The 18,972-nt window shown below is 45.4% G+C and overlaps 1 protein-coding gene across 2 annotated transcripts; it reads right to left on the bottom strand.

Annotated features, from left to right (window-relative positions):
• Positions 1–1,828: 1,828 nt before the first annotated feature.
• LOC311532329 (transient receptor potential cation channel subfamily V member 2-like) lies at positions 1,829–18,972 on the bottom strand. Of its 2 annotated transcripts, none has more exons than XM_084650692.1 (17): positions 18,659–18,972; positions 18,097–18,264; positions 16,162–16,455; positions 15,609–15,742; positions 14,888–15,040; positions 13,911–14,051; positions 13,067–13,365; positions 12,459–12,635; positions 11,821–11,979; positions 11,597–11,692; positions 10,795–10,865; positions 9,616–9,781; positions 8,006–8,072; positions 7,611–7,918; positions 6,416–6,537; positions 3,482–3,576; positions 1,829–2,584 (listed from the first exon to the last, which is right to left on the bottom strand). In XM_084650692.1, exons 3-17 carry the CDS (start codon positions 16,398–16,400, stop codon positions 2,496–2,498), a joined length of 2,316 nt encoding a protein of 771 aa, XP_084506818.1. In that variant the 5' UTR covers positions 16,401–16,455; positions 18,097–18,264; positions 18,659–18,972; the 3' UTR covers positions 1,829–2,495. The 2 variants fall into 2 exon arrangements, with proteins under 2 accessions (XP_084506818.1, XP_084506817.1); XM_084650691.1 differs by having other exon boundaries at positions 15,609–15,745; positions 18,659–18,971.

The following is an 18,972-nucleotide window of genomic DNA, read 5'->3' as shown; positions in this document are numbered from 1 at the left end:
TAAGAGTGGGAGGAGCTCTCTGAAGCTCTACATAAGAATAGCCAATCCTACAGCACTCTGACCTCCTGAAAGGAGAATTAAAGAGCCATTTCTCTCCCCCTTTACAGTTTTTCCTTAGTGATTAACTGATTTATTTTTGCCTCAGAAGATTTCAGGGTGGGAGGTTAAATGATTACACTTGCTCTGACTCAGCATTAGGATAACTGTAGCTCCTAATAATTTATTGCTCTGGTCTTCTTCAGAGGGCTTTGGAAGCAGATTCCCTTAGAAAAGTCAGCTCTCCACCCCAGTTTATTGTGAGTTATGGTTTGTTTACAGAGGATGTTAATCCTGCTGGTGTGACAGATACACCTTTAGCTTCCTCCACCTAAGAGCTCAACTTGTAAAATGTGAAGAATCAACAAAATAAATGAATGTGTAAAACATTTACGATTCTGCATGGACCTGCCTTTCAAGCTACATGGTTCTATGGGGAGACAGGAACTAAGGAAACAGAACTTTTCCCAGCACCAGGAAATCCTGCTACAGCTTCTTGCCCTTAGTGCTGCCACTAGCAATGCATACAACTTTCAAGTGATCTTGCCACCTTCACCAGTAAGAGGCAGCAGACGGTGATGCCCGGGGACGTGTGATCTAGTAGCTAGAGCAGGGGTCTGAGAATGAACAGGGAGAGTCAGCTGAGAAAGTGGTAAGAACACCAGACAGTCATATACCACCAGGGTGGGGAAAAGGGAAAGAAATCAATCCACAAAAGTATCACTTCAGCAAAAGGACAGAGTCGATTCATCTCTGTATGACAACTTGCCTGGTTTCCCTGTTCCGCCTCCAGGCAGAGATCTGAAATGGCAGGTCTTGTTTTGCCTAATCTGCCATAGTACGTACTCACTTTCCCCAACATTTTAGTATTAAAATGCTTCTTTGAACATTGCCTTTGGCTGTTCCCTCTGATCAAAGATGCATTGGAAACCAAGATGATGCATTTACAACTTCAAAGATGGATGCGGGAATTGGCTGGAGGTCTCTGTCACATTTCAGTGCTCATGAAAACAAGGGTCCGATAGCACTGGTTTGAGCCTGGCCTAGGGCAAGCAGAGACTGCGCCCAACTCTGCCAACACTCTCCAACCCTGACTCAGAGCACATCATCCCCTGTGCTCCTCCACTCCTGGGTCTCCCGCTCCAGGAGTGTGTATGTGGAGCTCTAGAAACCCCTGAGACAAACTCTTTCAGTGAAACGTCCCTGGTGCACTGGATACCATATGGAAAATTTTCAAGCTACCACTTTTTTTTAATACAGAGGACTAAATTTCTCTTCCTGCTTTCCAGCAGAATTTCACAGCATGCGTCTCACCCTGTCTGAGGTGGTCAGCATGTGAAAATCAACATAAACTTAGGAACCATTTGGAGCATGACAGAAGTCCACAGAAGCGAACAGGAAGTTGTTTAAGAAGGGTGAAAATGGCAGAGGTTGTATTAGCCCCTGCATCTTCAAGAAGCTCTGATATGCAGTGCTCAGCAGCTCTCATTTGAAGAAGAGCACACCTGTGGGGAAGGGATGCCATATATATTTGCATTTCTAAGTCACAGTTTCAATAAGAAACAGCTTGGAGTGCAGCTGTTAGCAAAGCATACAACTTTCAAGTGACTTTGCCACCTTCCGTTCAGATACAGGTTAATGGTTCTGAGGCTGTCAAAATGCCAAGATTTGCTACCTTTGCTATGACAGAAGCCGTAGCACTGAGCTTAATGTTTCAGCTTGAATACCTCTTAACACACCTCCCAAAGTGACACACACTGTCTTGCATACAAGCCAACCTCATGCCATCAGAAACTTTGAACAATGCTTTATACACCTTTAATTCCAAAGCACTTCCCAGATAGATTGCCTGAAATGCAGTCACATGTGGGATTGAGGATAACAGTGCAGAAGAGAACATTTTTCTGGCCACAAACACTAGGACAAAGTTCTGTTCTCACAAAAAGTACTTGGTATCTCATACTGTCAGTACACAGCAGACAGGTCCTGTGGTTGGAAAAGTATCATCCAAAAGTTCTACACATATTGAGCTGCATGGAACTAAGTTTTCCTGTCTCACAAGCATGAAGGGCTAAATTGACTCAAATGAAATTTTAACCTGGCCTTCCAGAGAGAAATTTCAAACCTGAGGCTTCAATTACAAAACCATCCCATCGAGGATACACACCCCCAATCTCTCTCACACACACATCCTCTTTTTAAGCATTGTAGGAAGAAAGTATCAGGCAGAAGAAGTTGAACAGAAATTATTTCTTCAAAGGAAATACTTCGTACGCACAAAACACAGACTGAAACACAGTCTTTGATGAGACATGTTAATACAGATTACTTTTCCATCTCAACATTAGTGGCACCATAGAATGAAGAATTCCGTTACAGATGGGAGCAACGACGGGATCCCAATGCCGAGAACATGCTACAGTCTCTTGGCTTGTCCTTTTCTAGTGGCCTCCTCTCATTTACTGGTTGATGGGATGTAATGGCAACTGCTCCTCCAGTTCTGCTGAGTTTGCTTGCGCCTGTGACATCCTGTCCCGCACTCTCTTCACTGTAACACGAGACATAACAATGGTGGCCCTTAGTTAGTAGGGAGATGACAAAGATAAGGAAGAGGGTATTGAGCTGGTCCTAGGGCTATTGCAGGTTTACATAAAACTAAAAAAATTCTATTTGAGGCATTTTTGAAGTGCTGTAAACCTCCCCATCCCACTCCCTTTAGGCCAGCAGTTGGAGACCAACCAAAGATGGAACAGTGAAAGGGTCAGGTTAATCCTGATGGGGCTCCTACACAAGACCTGGCAGATTAAGCAAACAATATATTTTCATTGAAAGGAACAAATCTCTGTTTTCAGTGTAGGGCTCCTTAACCACGCACAGGTATGCTGCACCACAGCTCAAGACAGGAGGTGGTGAAGGGGGATGGGACTGTATCCACTTGAAAGTGCGGAGGATGTTCAGGCAAGTAGAATGTGATTCTACAAGTTAGAATTTGGCCACGATGCCAAGGTTAACACCCCGACTCTTGCTGAATGTGCCCTGGGACCTTTAACACCACACTGGGGCTGGACCTTAGTTTTACATTTCCCATAAAAGGAAACACCTGGGCCATTGATTTAGTTTGGACCTGAAGGCACTTAACTGAATCCTCAACAGTGTTTATTGCAGAACATTATTTTTCTTAAGGCGTCCTCCATTCAAGTATGGAACAGACCCAAGCTTACTTGGATTGTGCACGCTGACCAGATCACAAATGAAGGTGCGATGGCTGCAAGACACTTGATAGACAGCAGTTTCACAGGGTGTATCGGGGGTGAGGGCAAATCCACCTGAAATTTCTGGCACACAGAGTCCACCAAAGAGATAACAGGCAAAGTGCATAAAGCATTTGCCCAGCAGGTAGTAGAAAAGGGGCTGACATCCTCTGCTCAGCCCTGGGATATTTTACCTAGGGATTCTATTTCCAAGTCTCTGGAGTTCCCAGGATCCTCCTTGATGACTCCCAGCTCCTTTTCCCAGTTGGCCCAGTTAATCTCCTCCACTCTGGAGACAGAAAATAGAACAATTTCCCCCATCAGCCAGTAGACAATGAGGCACTGGGGCAAAACATACTGACCACACAGCTGCGTACCAAGGCTGCATCTGTGGCATCCCAGTGACATCCATTCCGATGGATTTCAGAGTAACAGCCGTGTTAGTCTGTATTCGCAAAAAGAAAAGGAGTACCTGTGGCACCTTAGAGACTAACCAATTTATTTGAGCATGAGCTTTTGTGAGCTACAGCTCACTTCATTGGATGCATACCGTGGAAACTGCAGCAGACTTTATATACACACAGAGATCATAAAACAATACCTCCTCCCACCCCACTGTCCTGCTGGTAATAGCTTATCTAAAGTGATCATCAAGTTGGGCCATTTCCAGCACAAATCCAGGTTCTCTCACCCCACCCCACCCCTTTTTTTTTTTTTTGGGAAAAAAGGGGGGGGGGGTGAGAAAGCCTGGATTTGTGCTGGACATGGCCCACCTTGATTATCATGCACATTGTAGGGAGAGTGGTCACTTTGGATGAGCTATTACCAGCAGGATAGTGAGTTTGTGTGTGTGTTTTTTTGGAGGGGGGTGAGGGGGTGAGAAAACCTGGATTTGTACTGGAAATGGCCCAACTTGATGATTACTTTAGATAAGCTATTACCAGCAGGACAGTGGGGTGGGAGGAGGTATTGTTTTATGATCTCTGTGTGTATATAAAGTCTGCTGCAGTTTCCACGGTATGCATCCGATGAAGTGAGCTGTACGAAAGCTCATGCTCAAATAAATTGGTTAGTCTCTAAGGTGCCACAGGTCCTCCTTTTCTTATTCCGATGGATGGTGGTCTTATCGCCACAGCACTAATGACTTGGCGGCACCATCAGGAGCGGCTTTGTTGCCAAGGGAGTTCTTATTTAGCTCGTACGCCCTGTGGAGTGCGCTAGTTCTGTGTCTTCCTCTGTGCTGTGAACAGTGCCGGTGTTTAACACCCCAGTGCCTGGAAGGGGGGGGGCACTTAACTAACGGAGTTTTCCCACAGCAAAGTCCCTACGCATGGAATGACACAATGCAATTCATAAGGTCCTGGTGTCATTATCGGAGCGCTCCAGATTTGGCTCCCCCTGTTGAATGAGGATAAGGGGTATTCCAGGTCCCAGTCTCCCACGCTTTACATGAACAAAGGGAGTGCTGCCACTTTGTGGTTCACGTAGCACATTGCAGAGGGTTAGCAGCAGCATTCACACAGCCAGAAAACTGAGGGCGTGTCGACATTAGTGCTCTTCCCACAGCTGGGCTAGCATTGGGACAGCTCCACCATTGGTACCACCAGTGGAAGCGCAAGTGTAGAGGAGATGCCAGCAGTTTCACCTCCTCAGGAGTAGCGCAAGACGACAAGCAAAACGCCTGAGGCTTGACTACACCACAGCATCCAGCATTGCGAACATCAGTGGAGTTGCATGCATCCAAAACCAATGCTGGAAATAGTACAGTACCAGCGTAGGCAAGGCCAGGGGGAATTTGATTTGGTAATTCCACTGCAACTGACAAACCACTCAGACTGAGTCCAGCTGCTTTCCTTTCAGGATCCAGCTTGCAGGTCAAAGGGCCCCATTCCAGGAGAAAGGGGCCGTGGAAGAGAGGAGGACAGTCTCCTGGCTGTAACACAAGGCAGTAGAAGTACCAGCACTACATGATGCCTAGATACAAAAGGTGATGGGGGAGCATGAGAAATGCACCAATGGATACTCGATTATCTAGGAGTGAGCAGGGTAATGTCTTGATTTCCCCCCACCCGCATCTCTCATACACACACACACACACACACAGATGGGGGGGCAGAATCCCTCACTCTCACAGATCTTGGGAGACAGACCAGTCCTCGCTTACAGACAGCCCCCCAACCTGAAGCAAATACTCACCAGCAACCACACAACAAAAACACTAACTCAGGAACCTATCTTTGCAACGAAGCCCAATGCCAACTCTGTCCACATATTTATTCAAGTGACACCATCATAGGACCTAATCACATTAGCCCCGCCATCAGGGGCTCGTTCGCCTCCACATCTACCAATGTGATCTATGCCATCATGTGCCAGCAATGCCCCTCTGCCATGTACATTGGCCAAACCGGACAGTCTCTACGTAAAAGAATAAATGGACACAAATCTGACATCAGGAATCATAATATTCAAAAACGGGTAGGAGAACACTTCAACCTCTGTGGCCACTCAGTAAAAGATTTAAGGGTGGCAATTTTGCAACAGAAAAGCTTCAAAAACAGACTCCAAGGAGAAACTGCTGAGCTTGAATTAATATGCAAACTAGATACCATTAAATTGGGTTTGAATAGAGACTGGGAGTGGCTGGGTCATTACACATACTGAATCTATTTCTTTAAGTTAAGTATCCTCACACCTTCTTGTCAACTGTCTAAATGAGCCATCTTCATTATCACTATAAAAGTTCCTTCTCCTGCAGATAATAGCTCATCTTAACTAATTAGCCTCTCAGTTTGCATGGTAACTTCCAACTTATCTGTGTGTATATTACTATATGTTCCATTCTATGCATCCGATGAAGTGAGCTGTAACTCACGAAAGATTATGCTCAAATAAATTGGTTAGTCTCTAAGGTGCCACAAGTCCTCCTTTTCTTTTTGCGAAGACAGACTAACACGGCTGCTATTCTGAAACCTAGATAATTGAGTGTCCATAGGTGCATTTCTCATTCATATACATACATATAGATACATACACACAGATATGAACAAACCAGGCTCCCCCATTCACACACAAGGCCAACACACAGAATTCAGAATGTGGGCAGCTGCCTCCACTTTCTATCTTACCTGAAACACCATCTCTGATCTTCCTTATCATCAAGGCTCACAGACAAGAAGCAGCCAGATCTCTGCCTTCTTCTTGGGCACCACAGCCAGGACTTCTCTATTTCCAGAATGGCAATGGCTCTCTGAGGGTACAAGTCCGTGTTAGAGAAGAACTGGTGCAGCCAAAACCCAGTCGCGGAGCTAGCCTAAGTTCCAGTCAAGTCTTCCCCATCCACCAGTGTCATGACTGGGAAAGGCACTTTTGTGAATGTTCCTTGGCTGTTACTGCTGTCAGGACATACCCTAAAGTCTCCTAGGCCTGTAGGCTTAAGAAATTACTCTAAACTCTGCAATTTTCTAGATAGAGCAAAAGAGAGGACTGGGTTGCCATCAGTATAAAAGAGGATTTTGGACTCTGACAGATCCTGTAGTTCTCTCTAGCTCCCAGACTGACTAAGCACAGCCTAGCATCACCTTACAAGTCAAGGAAGGAGCTGCTAACTGCATTAGAAATTCCTCCAAACTGGGCTAAGCCAACAGAAGGTATAAAACACAGACAAATCTTCACAGAGCCCCACACACGAGAACAGAAACATCTCAAGTAACAAAGGCATGACACCTGCAAAAGGGTTAAACGTCTGTCTCCTAACATGGTTTTGCTCCCAGGGTATGCTCAACCAATGAAAGTATTGTGATGCTGTCGGGGTTTTATCCAGTGTTTTATTGTCACTCAATCTGCGAGGAGAGCTAGCTTGCATGGAGCCTCTGGAAGACCAGAATCAGCTCTCCCAGGTTGAGGAGTTGGAATAAATCTCCCAATAAACTCAGCTGTTAATTTCCCTCAACAAGCACCACAGCACAGCGTCACTTCCTCTTCTCTCCCAGAGGCAGGGAAGTGACAAAGAAGCACTTAAAATGTACAGTCCCACCCAGTAAAGAGGTCACAGTCTTTACAAGTAGATCTGGAAGGCAGATATCTCAGCACTTTAGATACTAAGGTGATGGGTACTATAGAAACGTGGAGAGAGAAAAATCTCATTACACTTTTACTACTTTAAATAAAACTTTAGAGCTCAGTGAAAACGTGCGTCAAATCTGATATCCCAGTGCATGCACAGCGGGAGAGAATTTGTTGCAAATGGCTCTCTCAGGCCCACATTTAGCACATAATATAAGGCCTATATTAGAGACCAGGTGAGTGGTGCAACGGACATACCTGCAGCTTCCAGACACTCTTGCTGTAACCAGAGACACTGGTGACAGTCTCGCTCATCAGAGCAATCAGCATGTTAAGCAGGAGGATGTAGGTCAGGATCACAAACAGCAGCAGCAGCAGCAGGACAAAGTATTTGAATTTCACATGCTCCTGGAACTCCAGGTCCCCCATGCCGATGGTGAACTTGAAGAGCTCCAAGGAGGTGCTCAGCAACCCACTGTACACAACGTGGCCTTTATCGCCATCCTCTTGGGTAACAGACTTGTTCTGGGAAGTTGGAGGAGCATCCCCTGTGAGGGTGACCAGAGCTGTAACGAAAGCAGAACAATTAATCTTTCCTGGCAAGTCTCCTCCTGGCAGCTCTGCCTGTAACACAGTGCTGAGTCAATCCTCACCTGCTGCAAAGCCAAAGAGGAAGATCACATAAACCATGAGGAAACGCAGCAGGTCCCTCAGGATGGTCTGGAGACAGAGCAAAAGGCAGCGTTATTAATCACCAATAACTTCACATGATATTTTTACAGCACAAAATTACCAGGACAACAGGAAACTAGCGCACCTATCAAATAAATATATTTGGCTCTGCACCAGTTCCGGCAACATTAACTCATTAATCCTCACAGTCCCTCGCAAGGGAGGCAGGTCAGGAAGTATTATTACTCCCATTCAATAGATGAGGATGTGATACAGAGGCCCACTGGTGGTTCACTGCTCCGAGTCACCAACTCCTATTAGGCCTGACAAACTCAGTACACCTAACTCATTGCTGTCATTGTATTTATCTATAAAGAATGTTGTGTGAGGTACCAAAGGAAAGCTTAGGCCATACTGGTCACCATAAGCATTGAGAGATGCAAGTACGGGTGTTATTTTAAAAGTTGTACGTATATACGGAAAATATTTTTAGAATCTGTGTTCCAGGCAGGGTTGATAAGCAGCTTTCACCAGACCTATCCGCCCTGTCTCTCATGTAAATTAAGCATTTTTAAACCAACACACAGGAAGTGCTATTTGCATATGAAGTCACCAAGTTGACTGGTGGGGTGAGGGGGTGAAACAAACATGGGAGAGCACACAGGAATCTGAGCACCAGGGGCTTTCCTGCCTCTCGAAAGGACGACAAACTTTGGAGAAAAAAAAAGGACATTTTGTGATCTATTTCACTGAGGAACATCCTTGGCAGAGGGGGGTGGATCACAACAACCTGGATCCTGAATTGAATGAAGATCAGCAAGCTCTGCATAAGGGCTCTGCATGACTGTGAGAAATGTTTTGAGATACAGGAGAGTAGCCTGTCAAGGTTATGATTAGTCTCTTAGATGCATGTTATGCTTCTGTTTTATTATAACCATCTGTTTCCATAATTCTTGGTCACTTGAATCTGTGATTCTCTGTTCTTTGAAAATACACTTTTTCTCTTTTTATTATAAATTCATCTCAGGGCTGTGAACTGCTACAACACATCTGGCTATGCCAGCCCTCCCTCCCCCTCTCTTTTTCACTCCCCCCCTCCCCCCATTGCTGATGTACCTCATCTCTGATATGGAGCATCCCCTGCTTCTCCAATCCTGAGCAGCACACACAAATCTGCTTATGTGCCTCAATCCAGACTTTCCAATGCTAGGAAACATCTCCTGAACAGACTCGCACTCTGTGTTTTGTGTTGTGCTTTGTTTATTGGCGGGGGAGGGAGGGTTGTGACAGGCAGGCAAATGTCAGCTACTGTGGGGGACCAGGATGAGTCCCAACAAACTCATTTTTTCTTGTCACCTGAGCCAATATTTGAAAACCTGCTGCAAACTGAGCCACTGGTCTGCCCCATGCAGCATCCCACCTCCGCCGAGAGAATACATTTACTCAAACGGGATGGAATTTCAGTGTCCACAGCCTAAGTATTAGCTCCTTTCATGTTTCTGATGGTCCTGACGGGAGAACAGAAACTGCAGCATTTGAACAATGCCTGATATCCCTGACCATCTCTTACAGGCTGTTGCTCCATACTGACCTTCTGTATCATGACACAATAGATCCCAGTCCACTGGAAGCCCCGAGTGTAGTACAGCATGTTCACCCATCCCAGCAGTAAGGAGAATACCATCATCGGTACATAGTCTTCTGAACCCACAATATACAGGACAGCTGAAAGCAGCAGCGAGATTGCCTGGAGCAAGCTGGGGGAAGGGGAGGAAACAATCATAGTCACACAGTGAGCTGAAAGTCTGAACGCCAAATCCTTTTTGTGCCACACTGGGCACAGCCAGCTGCATCTTGCAAGGTTACCCAATGGGGTATAAAGTGGCAGCTAATCAGATCCTGTAGTTATAGGTGAGTTAGTATCTAAATCCATCTGTAACATACTTTCTGCACAAGTATATTGCAGATTCATTAGACACTAGTGAAGTTCACATTACGGAAAATCTCAGATATACTGGGCCTGACTCATCTCTTTTTCACCAGATACATTTACATATACCAGGCCTGATTTCAGTGGAGTTACACGTGTATAACTGGTGTAAAAATGGAGAGAATCAGACCCATCACATATAGAAATATACACACACACACGAAAATTATAAAGTCTCTTCCCCTTAACAAAAACACCTCGCTCTCATACAGCGATCTTCAACCATTGATCTCAATGTGCTTTACAAATGGAGGTCAGTGTATTATCCCATTTTACAGACTGGGAAACTGAGGCACGGGAAGATGAAGTGACTTGCCCAAGGCCATGACTTCAATGGGAGCCACTGGTGGAGCCAGAAATGGACCCCAAGTCTCCTGAATCCCAGTCCAGTGCTCTGTCCACTAGGCCACATCGCCAAATCTCAGTCACTAAATGAGCAATTCCACATATGAGTTCATGTTATCATCATCTGTATTACAGTAGCACCTTGATGCCCCAATCAAGGGTCAAGGCTCTATTGCACCAGGCACAGTACAGATGAAAAAAAAGAGAAAGACCTAGAGAGCTCACAATCTAGAGTTATGACAAGAGGCAACCAGTGGAAGAAACAAGCAAAGAGTTGGTTGGAAAGATGACATAACAGCAGAACAAGCATGCTGTGAGAGAGAATGGGTCATTTCTGCTCACCACCTGCCTAGCTACCTCTTGCTAGTTCAGTTGCCTCTTAACAGCTGTTTGATTTTATATTAACTTTCTTTTCCCACAACCTAAAGAACGTACAGAAAGACCTCAATGCAGCCATCGGAGAACACGTTCTTCAGGTTCCGCCATCTCCTCGAAAAGTACAGACCCTATCAGAAAAGGGAGAAATCAACAGGGACAGTTCCTTAACGCAGCAAGATACATATGAGTCCAGCCCCTGCTGGGATAATCTACTGCACAGCGAATGGTTTCTTCATAGCTCTTATATTTATACCGTTTGCTCCAATGATAGAAAAATTCAGACTATCCCTCTTCAGGGATGGAAAAGGGCTCCTGGTAACACAGAGCCAATAAAGAAATAGTAACAGAGCCACAGATCTTGTATGTGTCTTTTTAATATAGTCTATCCAATCATTAATGTACATTTGCTATTGTACAACATAAAACCCCTCTTGTGACCTTTTACGTTGTGTCCATCTTACTAATCCTCCCTTTGTGTCATCCTTTGCTTGCTATATCCTGCTTATATTGCAAGCACCTGATGGCAGGAACCTCTCCTTCCATTTATCTGTGAAGCTTTGTGCACATTTATGATATTATGGAAATAAATAAGAGTGGTGTACCAATGCCATGGGGGTGGTGGTTTTATTTCAGAGCAGATAAGTTAGATATCTTTCAGAGTAACAGCCGTGTTAGTCTGTATTCGCAAAAAGAAAAGGAGTACTTGTGGCACCTTAGAGACTAACCAATTTATCTGAGCATAAGCTTTCGTGAGCTACAGCTCACTTCATCTGTAGCTCATGAAAGCTTATGCTCAAATAAATTGGTTAGTCTCTAAGGTGCCACAAGTACTCCTTTTCTTTTTTAGATATCTTTGTACCTGAGCAATTATGAGATAAAAGCCTCCCAGGAAAACAACGATCTGTCCAGTGAGTTGCAGGAAGCCGATAGCTGTGAACTCTGTAGGAAACGGAGACTGCAAGATAAAAACAAGAATGTGAAGACAGCAGTGGGAGCTGTAGCCACCCAAAGCCCTTTAAACCCCTTAAACCACAGCCCCAGCATTCAAGCTCACTCCATCCCATCCAAGTAAGCCAGCCCTACCTGTAACTGCAGGGGACGATGGTAGGCAAGGACCGTGAAGATGGCCATGAATATAAAATAAGAGAAAAAACTTAAGTAAAATCTCCTGGCAGCAAATGAGTCCCATTTGTGCTGGAGCAGTTTGTTCAGCGGCTCCAAAACCACCATCTTGTATCGATTCTAGGGTGAAAGGAAGAAAAAAATAACACGTCATCAGGGATCCAGAATCACCATAAAGCCTTCTTCATCCAGTGTTGGAATTCAGAGGCCAGAAGCCCTGCATGTGTCTTTCATCGGACCTCTCAGCATGAAAGGACGCTGGCATCCTATTGGACTTGGATACTGCCCGAGTCCTATAGCCCTGTACTTGGAGAGACCCAGGCTGAGTCACTGCTCCACATCAGGGAACAGAATATAAAGGTCCCAAACTCCTTCCTTATTGCAGATTAGCAACAAAGCTGAAGGGGTTTAATAACATTAACCATATATGTAAATTCCTCATCATTAAAAAATGAACAAATTCACACATTTCCCCCCCTAAAATAGAACAATCTGAAATGCCAAATTAATCTACATGATTTACATAATTTATGGTAACACTATAAAAAACTGGACAAATCCATTCTATATTTGATTTTAAATAAGTCTTCAGGACTCACTGGTGTGTCACTGCTCTCAGCAAGGATCTCCAGCACAGAGTTTTTCTCATAACTATCTACAGAGGACAAGTCATAGAGAGATACATGGACAGGTCCATAGGTCCATTCAGTGAACTTGCGAGACAAGTGCCGGTACTCTGGATCCTTGATCTCTCTTTGGAGAATGTGTCTGAAGATCTGAAGGGAAAGTTTATGTTTATTATACTAATTATACATTAGAATGTAAAATGAAATTCCCAGCATACTTGAGTTGTCTTCAAGCCTGTAACCTGTTGCCTGCATACACTTTGCAGGTATGTTCTTGGTCACACATATGATCCGGCCAAGAACTTGAGGCAAACTAAGAACAGCTTCTAAAAGTTCAGTCAAAGGAGTAACAACTCTCAACCCAGCCCAGGAGCTCCCAGCTGTGATCACATCAGCACAGCTCCTAACAGGAGGGTCTGGAAGAGGGTTTTTTCATGCCTCCTGCAGTGGCACTGCTGGAGAGTCTCACGTGCAGTAACGTAGGATGCACGTACATCAGACCCAGCCTCTAGGCAGGGGACTCACTCCACTGTCCTCACTATTTCTAGCCATGCCCAGAGAACCACTCTCATTGCGTTTACCTCTACTTTGCCCTCCTTGGCAGCCAGTTTCAGTGGCGTTAACCCAGCCCGGTTCACTATCTCCTCGAGCTTCTCTGCTGGGTTAATCTTCGTGCCTGCCTTTAAGATTTCATCATACATCTTGCTCACTAACTCAGTGTTCTGCTCAGTGTCATCTGCGATCATCACCAGGGCATGGAGAACCGTGTTGCCCAGGGAATCCTGTTTCTGGAGTCTGGCTTTCTGGTAGGGGTTATCAAGGAGGTATTTTATCACATCAAGCTGGTTGGTGCAAGCAGCCAAGGAGAGGGGAAGTTCACCTGGAGAGATAGAGGCAGGGTTTTGGGAAAATACAAAAAAAGAAAAAGTAGTTTTAGGAGGAACATTTATATCTTACTCTGCAGAGTCTTGTTACTGTAACAGTGGTGGGCTTTTTCTGGCTGAATCTCTGTAGTCAGGCTTGGATGTTTTGTAGTTAATTGGTACAGAAAAACAATCCCTCGCTACTTCTGGAAGCAGCTGGACCACTTTGCCAGACTCAGATTTTGGCAGCACGCCATCAGCATCCACTCCCTCCATCTATTTTTGGGCTTAGTCCACACATGTGGGGGGTCTGAAGCAGTCCCATGTCCCTCGAGAGGGACAAGTGCACACCGCTGAACGGCAGGAGGCAAGCACCGACTGGTGCAGAGGAGAGCTCAGTCTGGTGAAGAGGTCTAGCGCCCTTAGTAGGACGGGGCACCCAGGGTTATGGGATGGAGGAGATTACACCAAATGCATGGAGGGGCAAACCCAGGATGGGACAGTGTCTCCACATACTGCAGGGTTCCCAGATAGCAAGCCGGAGCCTGCAGTGCTGGCTTACCAAAATAAAAACCCACTCCTTCTTTCTTCTTCCTGAAGAATTCACCATGGGCTCTGGCATGGACATCGGCTCCATTCTCTACCAGCAGTTTCACTAAACCTAGGTGCCTCTTCTCGATGGCAATGTGGAGTGCAGTCTGACCTAAGAAAACAGGCTTTGCAGTCAGAGCTTGTTGCGATGGTGCCATGGACAGATGGAGCAGGAAAGGCCTTTCCAGAAAACCCCACCAACGTATCAAATCACCACCAGCAATACTGTCAATATGGTGAAATAATCATGGACTCCCAGACATACGGTGTGCAGGGAACTTGTGGCAAATGCTGACTTTGCAACAGCGACCGCTGGAAATGCAGTTTGGACACAGAGCATGTGAGCTGTCAGACACAAACTCCCCCAAGACTACGAGGAGCTGGACAGTGTAATTTCTCTTAGAGTTACGATAAGATCTCAGATCTGACCCATGACCTCAAGACCATGAAGCAGTAATAATGATCTAGAAAGATAAAGGTAATATACGTGCACACAGAGGTATGTTTCTTTTGAATATTTGCTGTTAAAAGGATAAATCCGCTTAGCAGAACTCATTCATTTCTTAAATGTAACTTGTTTTCACTGAATAATACTACGTAATCCTTTTGCTTCTCCAAAGCACTTTACAAACCTTAACAACAGAACCTCACCATAATCCTGTGTAAATAAGCCAGTATTACCCCCATTTCTCAGATGACAGAACTGAGGCACAGAGCGGTTAAGTGAATTGCTCAAGGCCAGAGAAGTAGGTATCAGAGATGGAATTAGAACTCAGAAATGCCCAGCTCCCTTTTCTGTGTCCAGGCCATCAGTATACCCATTCCACAAACGAAGAACTCCAACATCCTATCAATTATGCATCCATCCAATTCCTGTTATTTTCCATAGATGCTGCCTTGCTAATTGTTGACTTCAAAGTCAGTCACACAGTGCTGGAGAACCCTTACCTGCATAGTAACTATTGGTGCATGCAGCATTGACAAGTGGCCTTGGAGTCTCAGTCTTCTGGTCTATTTCTAGCAACAGTGGGATAGTGGCATTTGTCCCGTCTTTTAAATTCAGCAGGGCTTTCATTAAGCAGGTCTTACCTGTCTTGGCATCTGGAAGAGAGAGAGACAGCATGGAGCGGGGCATAATTGTGTTTTGTACATGACTGCACCATCAGTTTCGTCTTGCCCAGAACTTAACTGTCAATGTAGCATTAAACACATTAAATTAAAAATCCCTTTCTCATGGTATTTCCAGCCTGCACTAGAAGCAAAGAGCTTAAAAAAAACCCATATTGCTTAGCACTTTACATCCCCAGATCTCAAAGTGCTTTGCACACAGGCGGGTAAAAGTATCATTAGCTTCATTTCACACATGGAGAAAGTCAGACACGGAGAAAGGAAGTGATCTGCATGACACAAAGCCAGGGGCACAGCGGGGAGCAGCACCCAGACCCGTGCTCGAGCCCTAGACCACACAAACTCTTGTTTGTGGCTGCAAGAGGTTCAGAGTCCAAACTTTTGATTTGGTGGAAGGGTGTATTGTGGGCAGGGGGAGTTGTGAGCCTAAAGACTTTTGGTTTGGTGCTTATTCAACGCGAGCAACAAACCCTTTGAGCTATGCGGGCCACCATCAAGGCATGCCTGTGTTAAATCACCAGAGTACTGAGCTTGTATCTACCTGTATATTCTGAATTGGAGAGAAATTTGGAGGTCCTGCTCAAGTAATCAAGCAAACCATCCAGCTCCTCTGGGTTACCCCTCAAGACAGCACCAAAGAGCCGATCTCTTTCAAAGCGATTTGCGTCCTTTTGGCTACTGGAGAAATGGAAGAGTTAACCATGTTCTAGACACTCAACAAGAGAGTATGTACCAATCTCCCACGATGCAGGAGCTGCCGTGGTTTCACTGCAAGAAGAGCAATGGGCACGGCAGTTTGCCAAAAGAAAGAATCAAATTCTTTCAGCTCAAAGACCAAAAAAAAAAAAAAAGTTAACTCCCCCAACCCTTTTTGTTTGTTTGTATTGGCCTCAGCACTTTCTGGTTCCAGACAGAGGTGCACACTCTGAGTGTGGGGGGAAGGGGTAGTATGTATCCCTCTCCATCTGTGTACCACCCCCCCAGGACGAATGCAGGACTTGTGCATTTTCACTCTCTTGCAAAGTTTCTGGCACCAGCTTGAATTTCACTTGGTAATGGAAGGCTTCCCAAGGGCAGATCCCATAATTACTTACTTGCTGGAAAGTCCTGGTCGATAATTCAAGTTAATCTTGATTTTTGGATCAAAGTCACTGCTCTCTTTCTTGTAAGGAGTCTCCAGGGGTGGTGGTTCTTCCTTCCCTCCTTTGGCCCCTTTGCTTTCTCCCTGTTTACCAGCTGCACTTTCCTGGATGCTGTCATCTGTTTCTAACACACCCATCAGCCTGTTCTGTGACAGGCCTGGCTTCCTGACCATAGCGTTTGAGATATCCATGTCTGGTAGGACGATGCTTCAGATCATCAAAGGAGCTCCCTGTAAGAGTAGAGATCTGCAGAAGAGTGAGAATTCATTCAATATTGCAGCTGAATTAGACCTCTCACTTGCAGTCCATCCCTGTCAACCCTGCTCCCTCCTAGAAATTCCCAAACCATCATCCAGGGATCTATGGTCTAGTACCCTCTGCCCAGTGAAACTTCGTTATTTACTTGTTGAACACCTAGAGTTTATTCAGTGCTGTGCAGAAGGCAGCACAGTCATTGCCCCAAAGACTTTTACCATTCAAGGGCCTGTACCTGCAACTGTATCTATACAGGTGGGTCCCTTCAACGACCTGCTGATTTCAGTGGGACTCAGCCCAGGTCTATGAGCTTGCCTGCACCCATCAGACGGGAGGATCAAGTCCTTAAATAGTCTTTGGGGCAGGGAAATAACCAAAGAGTTGTAAAAGCAGGTTAGAGAGTACAGACCAGCAGGGTGTGCTAAGCAGTGTGTCACATTTGGGAGATAACCTCACCTGCAATTGACGGATGGCGTCCTTAGATAAAATGTACTGTGTGGAGTCCATTAGGACTCAGCAATAAAGGAGGGGGACGAATATCAACATTTAGGACACGGACACCATTGTCCTTGTCTTAATGTACCCAGTACAGGCTAGCTATCAAGTGGCCCAAGAAGATAAGATTATTAACAACAGGCCCTCATTGGAAAAGAGCATTAGGTTTGCTCCAGTTCTTTGTTTGGAAGTAGGAAAGGGGGAGGGGGACATATTTGCAGGAGAAACTCATGCCTAACAAACAGTATGTTCCTTGTGCACTGCTGCATCACATACTGGGGCATGAGTGCGTATGACCTAACATCTCCTGAAAGCTGTGGTGTGCTCCAGCCACTGCTATCCACATGCGCATGGGCTCTGACCCGCTGATCAACAACCTGGGCACACACACACACCATGTACAGCTGCTGTTCCGGTAAATATTGCTCTCCTGGCCTGAGCACAGTGCAGCCTCATCGCTCCCAGCCAGGGAGAATGAAGCAAGATCTGCTGTATAGCAGTGCTGAGCACTAACCATTACAGTACCAGGCCAACCCACCGGAATCTAATATTTCTGGTATTCTTTTTCCATCATTTTGAGCCCTCTCTTTACAAATATCTGGGTAGATCTCAGACCCATCCGTGCAAGCTCCCACTGAACACACGCGAAAAGGGAGAGGAAGAGATGACTGAAGGTTTGTTTACATGCAGTCTAAGAGAAGGCAAGGAAACACCCACGACCAATTCAAGCTAAACATCCTTTATCAGCAGTGCCTTATGCATATGCGCTGTCTGCAAAGAGTTAACAGTTCCTCAGGAATATCATGCTGCAGAGTTGGAAAGCCACGCTCCCTATTCTATGTCAGGGCAGCATCAGAGGAACACAGTATAAGCCCTGTGCTCTAGATTAGGATGCAGAGATGCTTATTTAGATCTAGGCAGTGTATGTTTACAAAGCAATTTTCATGTAGTTCACAGCAAGAGAAAGCCAAAGGCACATGCAAAGAAAGTCTATATTAACCATTTTATTTTAAGTTATAAGAAGGCTTCAGTCATGCAGCTTAGGCCCCATTCTATTGCCAAGGACCCCTATGCACACACAAACATATACCCCATAGTCCCCTGCACACCCTTCATGCCCTCCCCACAAACACTTACTGTGGCAGCCACAAAGCCTTCAGAAAGCTGTGTTTATTACTCATACCACACCCAGGTTGCGTTTTTGTGGCTTCTTGTTCCTGAATTCTCTTTCAGCTGCAGTTTCCATCCCTTCTTGGTGCTTTAAAGATGTACAGTCGTATTTACTCAGAAGGCATTTCAGGTTCTCTTTAAAAACAAAAGCAAAATGGGTCCTAAAAAAAGATCTTACAAGAAATACATCCCCCTTCTGGCTCCCTGGAGAATCCAGAGGGCATTCTTTGGTCCCCATCTGAGCTTTCCCCTGTGTATTCACCCCTTAGCAGGCTGCTAGTCAACTACCAAGCCACTCTGAATTGCACAGCACGAAGCAAGACCTGCAGCCAAATGAAAAGCACAGCACATATTCTGAGCTGGGGCTCCACCCAAGAAATGCTGCTGCCCTGATAGATGGGTCCCAGATAAGCTTTCAGAGGCTGACCCCCCTTCAGTGCAAAGGCAAATACCAGCGATCACTAGCGAAAGCGCAAAGGTTAAATGAAGATTTGAAAAAGCTCTTACCCAGAGGTAAGATTAATCTTACCCTGCAAAAGAAACTGTGCTCCTTTTAGCACTCACTACTGCATGCTGATAGTGAGAAAGAGCATCCCTAGGCGGAGATCCTGGCTGGTGCCTATGAGGAATCCAGGCTTCTTGTAGGGAGTAAATGTTGATTCTGCACTGGCTAGCCACTCAGCAAATAACAGAAGAGTGGCAAAGCGCTTGAGCAGGAAGTGATTAGATGGATTTTGCAGTAAGAAAGAAACCCATATTAGAGAGCCAATGAGGGCAGTTATACTGGCAATGTCTGGCTCACTGGGTACATTGCAGGTTGTATGCTTAACCCCTGGTCACCCA

This window comes from Lepidochelys olivacea (genome assembly GCF_965140295.1).
Source record: "Lepidochelys olivacea isolate rLepOli2 genome assembly, chromosome: 17".
Taxonomy (NCBI): domain Eukaryota; kingdom Metazoa; phylum Chordata; order Testudines; family Cheloniidae; genus Lepidochelys; species Lepidochelys olivacea.
This window is presented reverse-complemented; position numbering and strand designations above follow the sequence as displayed.

Bases quoted from the DNA above. Each gene is read 5' to 3' on its own strand.
- LOC311532329 (XM_084650691.1), bottom strand. From the start codon at position 16,400: ATGGATATCTCAAACGCTATGGTCAGGAAGCCAGGCCTGTCACAGAAC. The intron at 14,052-14,887 runs GTAAGGGTTCTC...CTGTTTTCTTAG, and splicing joins CACCAATAGTTACTATGCAG to GTCAGACTGCACTCCACATT. The intron at 2,585-3,481 runs GTAAAATATCCC...CTCGTGTTACAG, and splicing joins CTTGGAAATAGAATCCCTAG to TGAAGAGAGTGCGGGACAGG.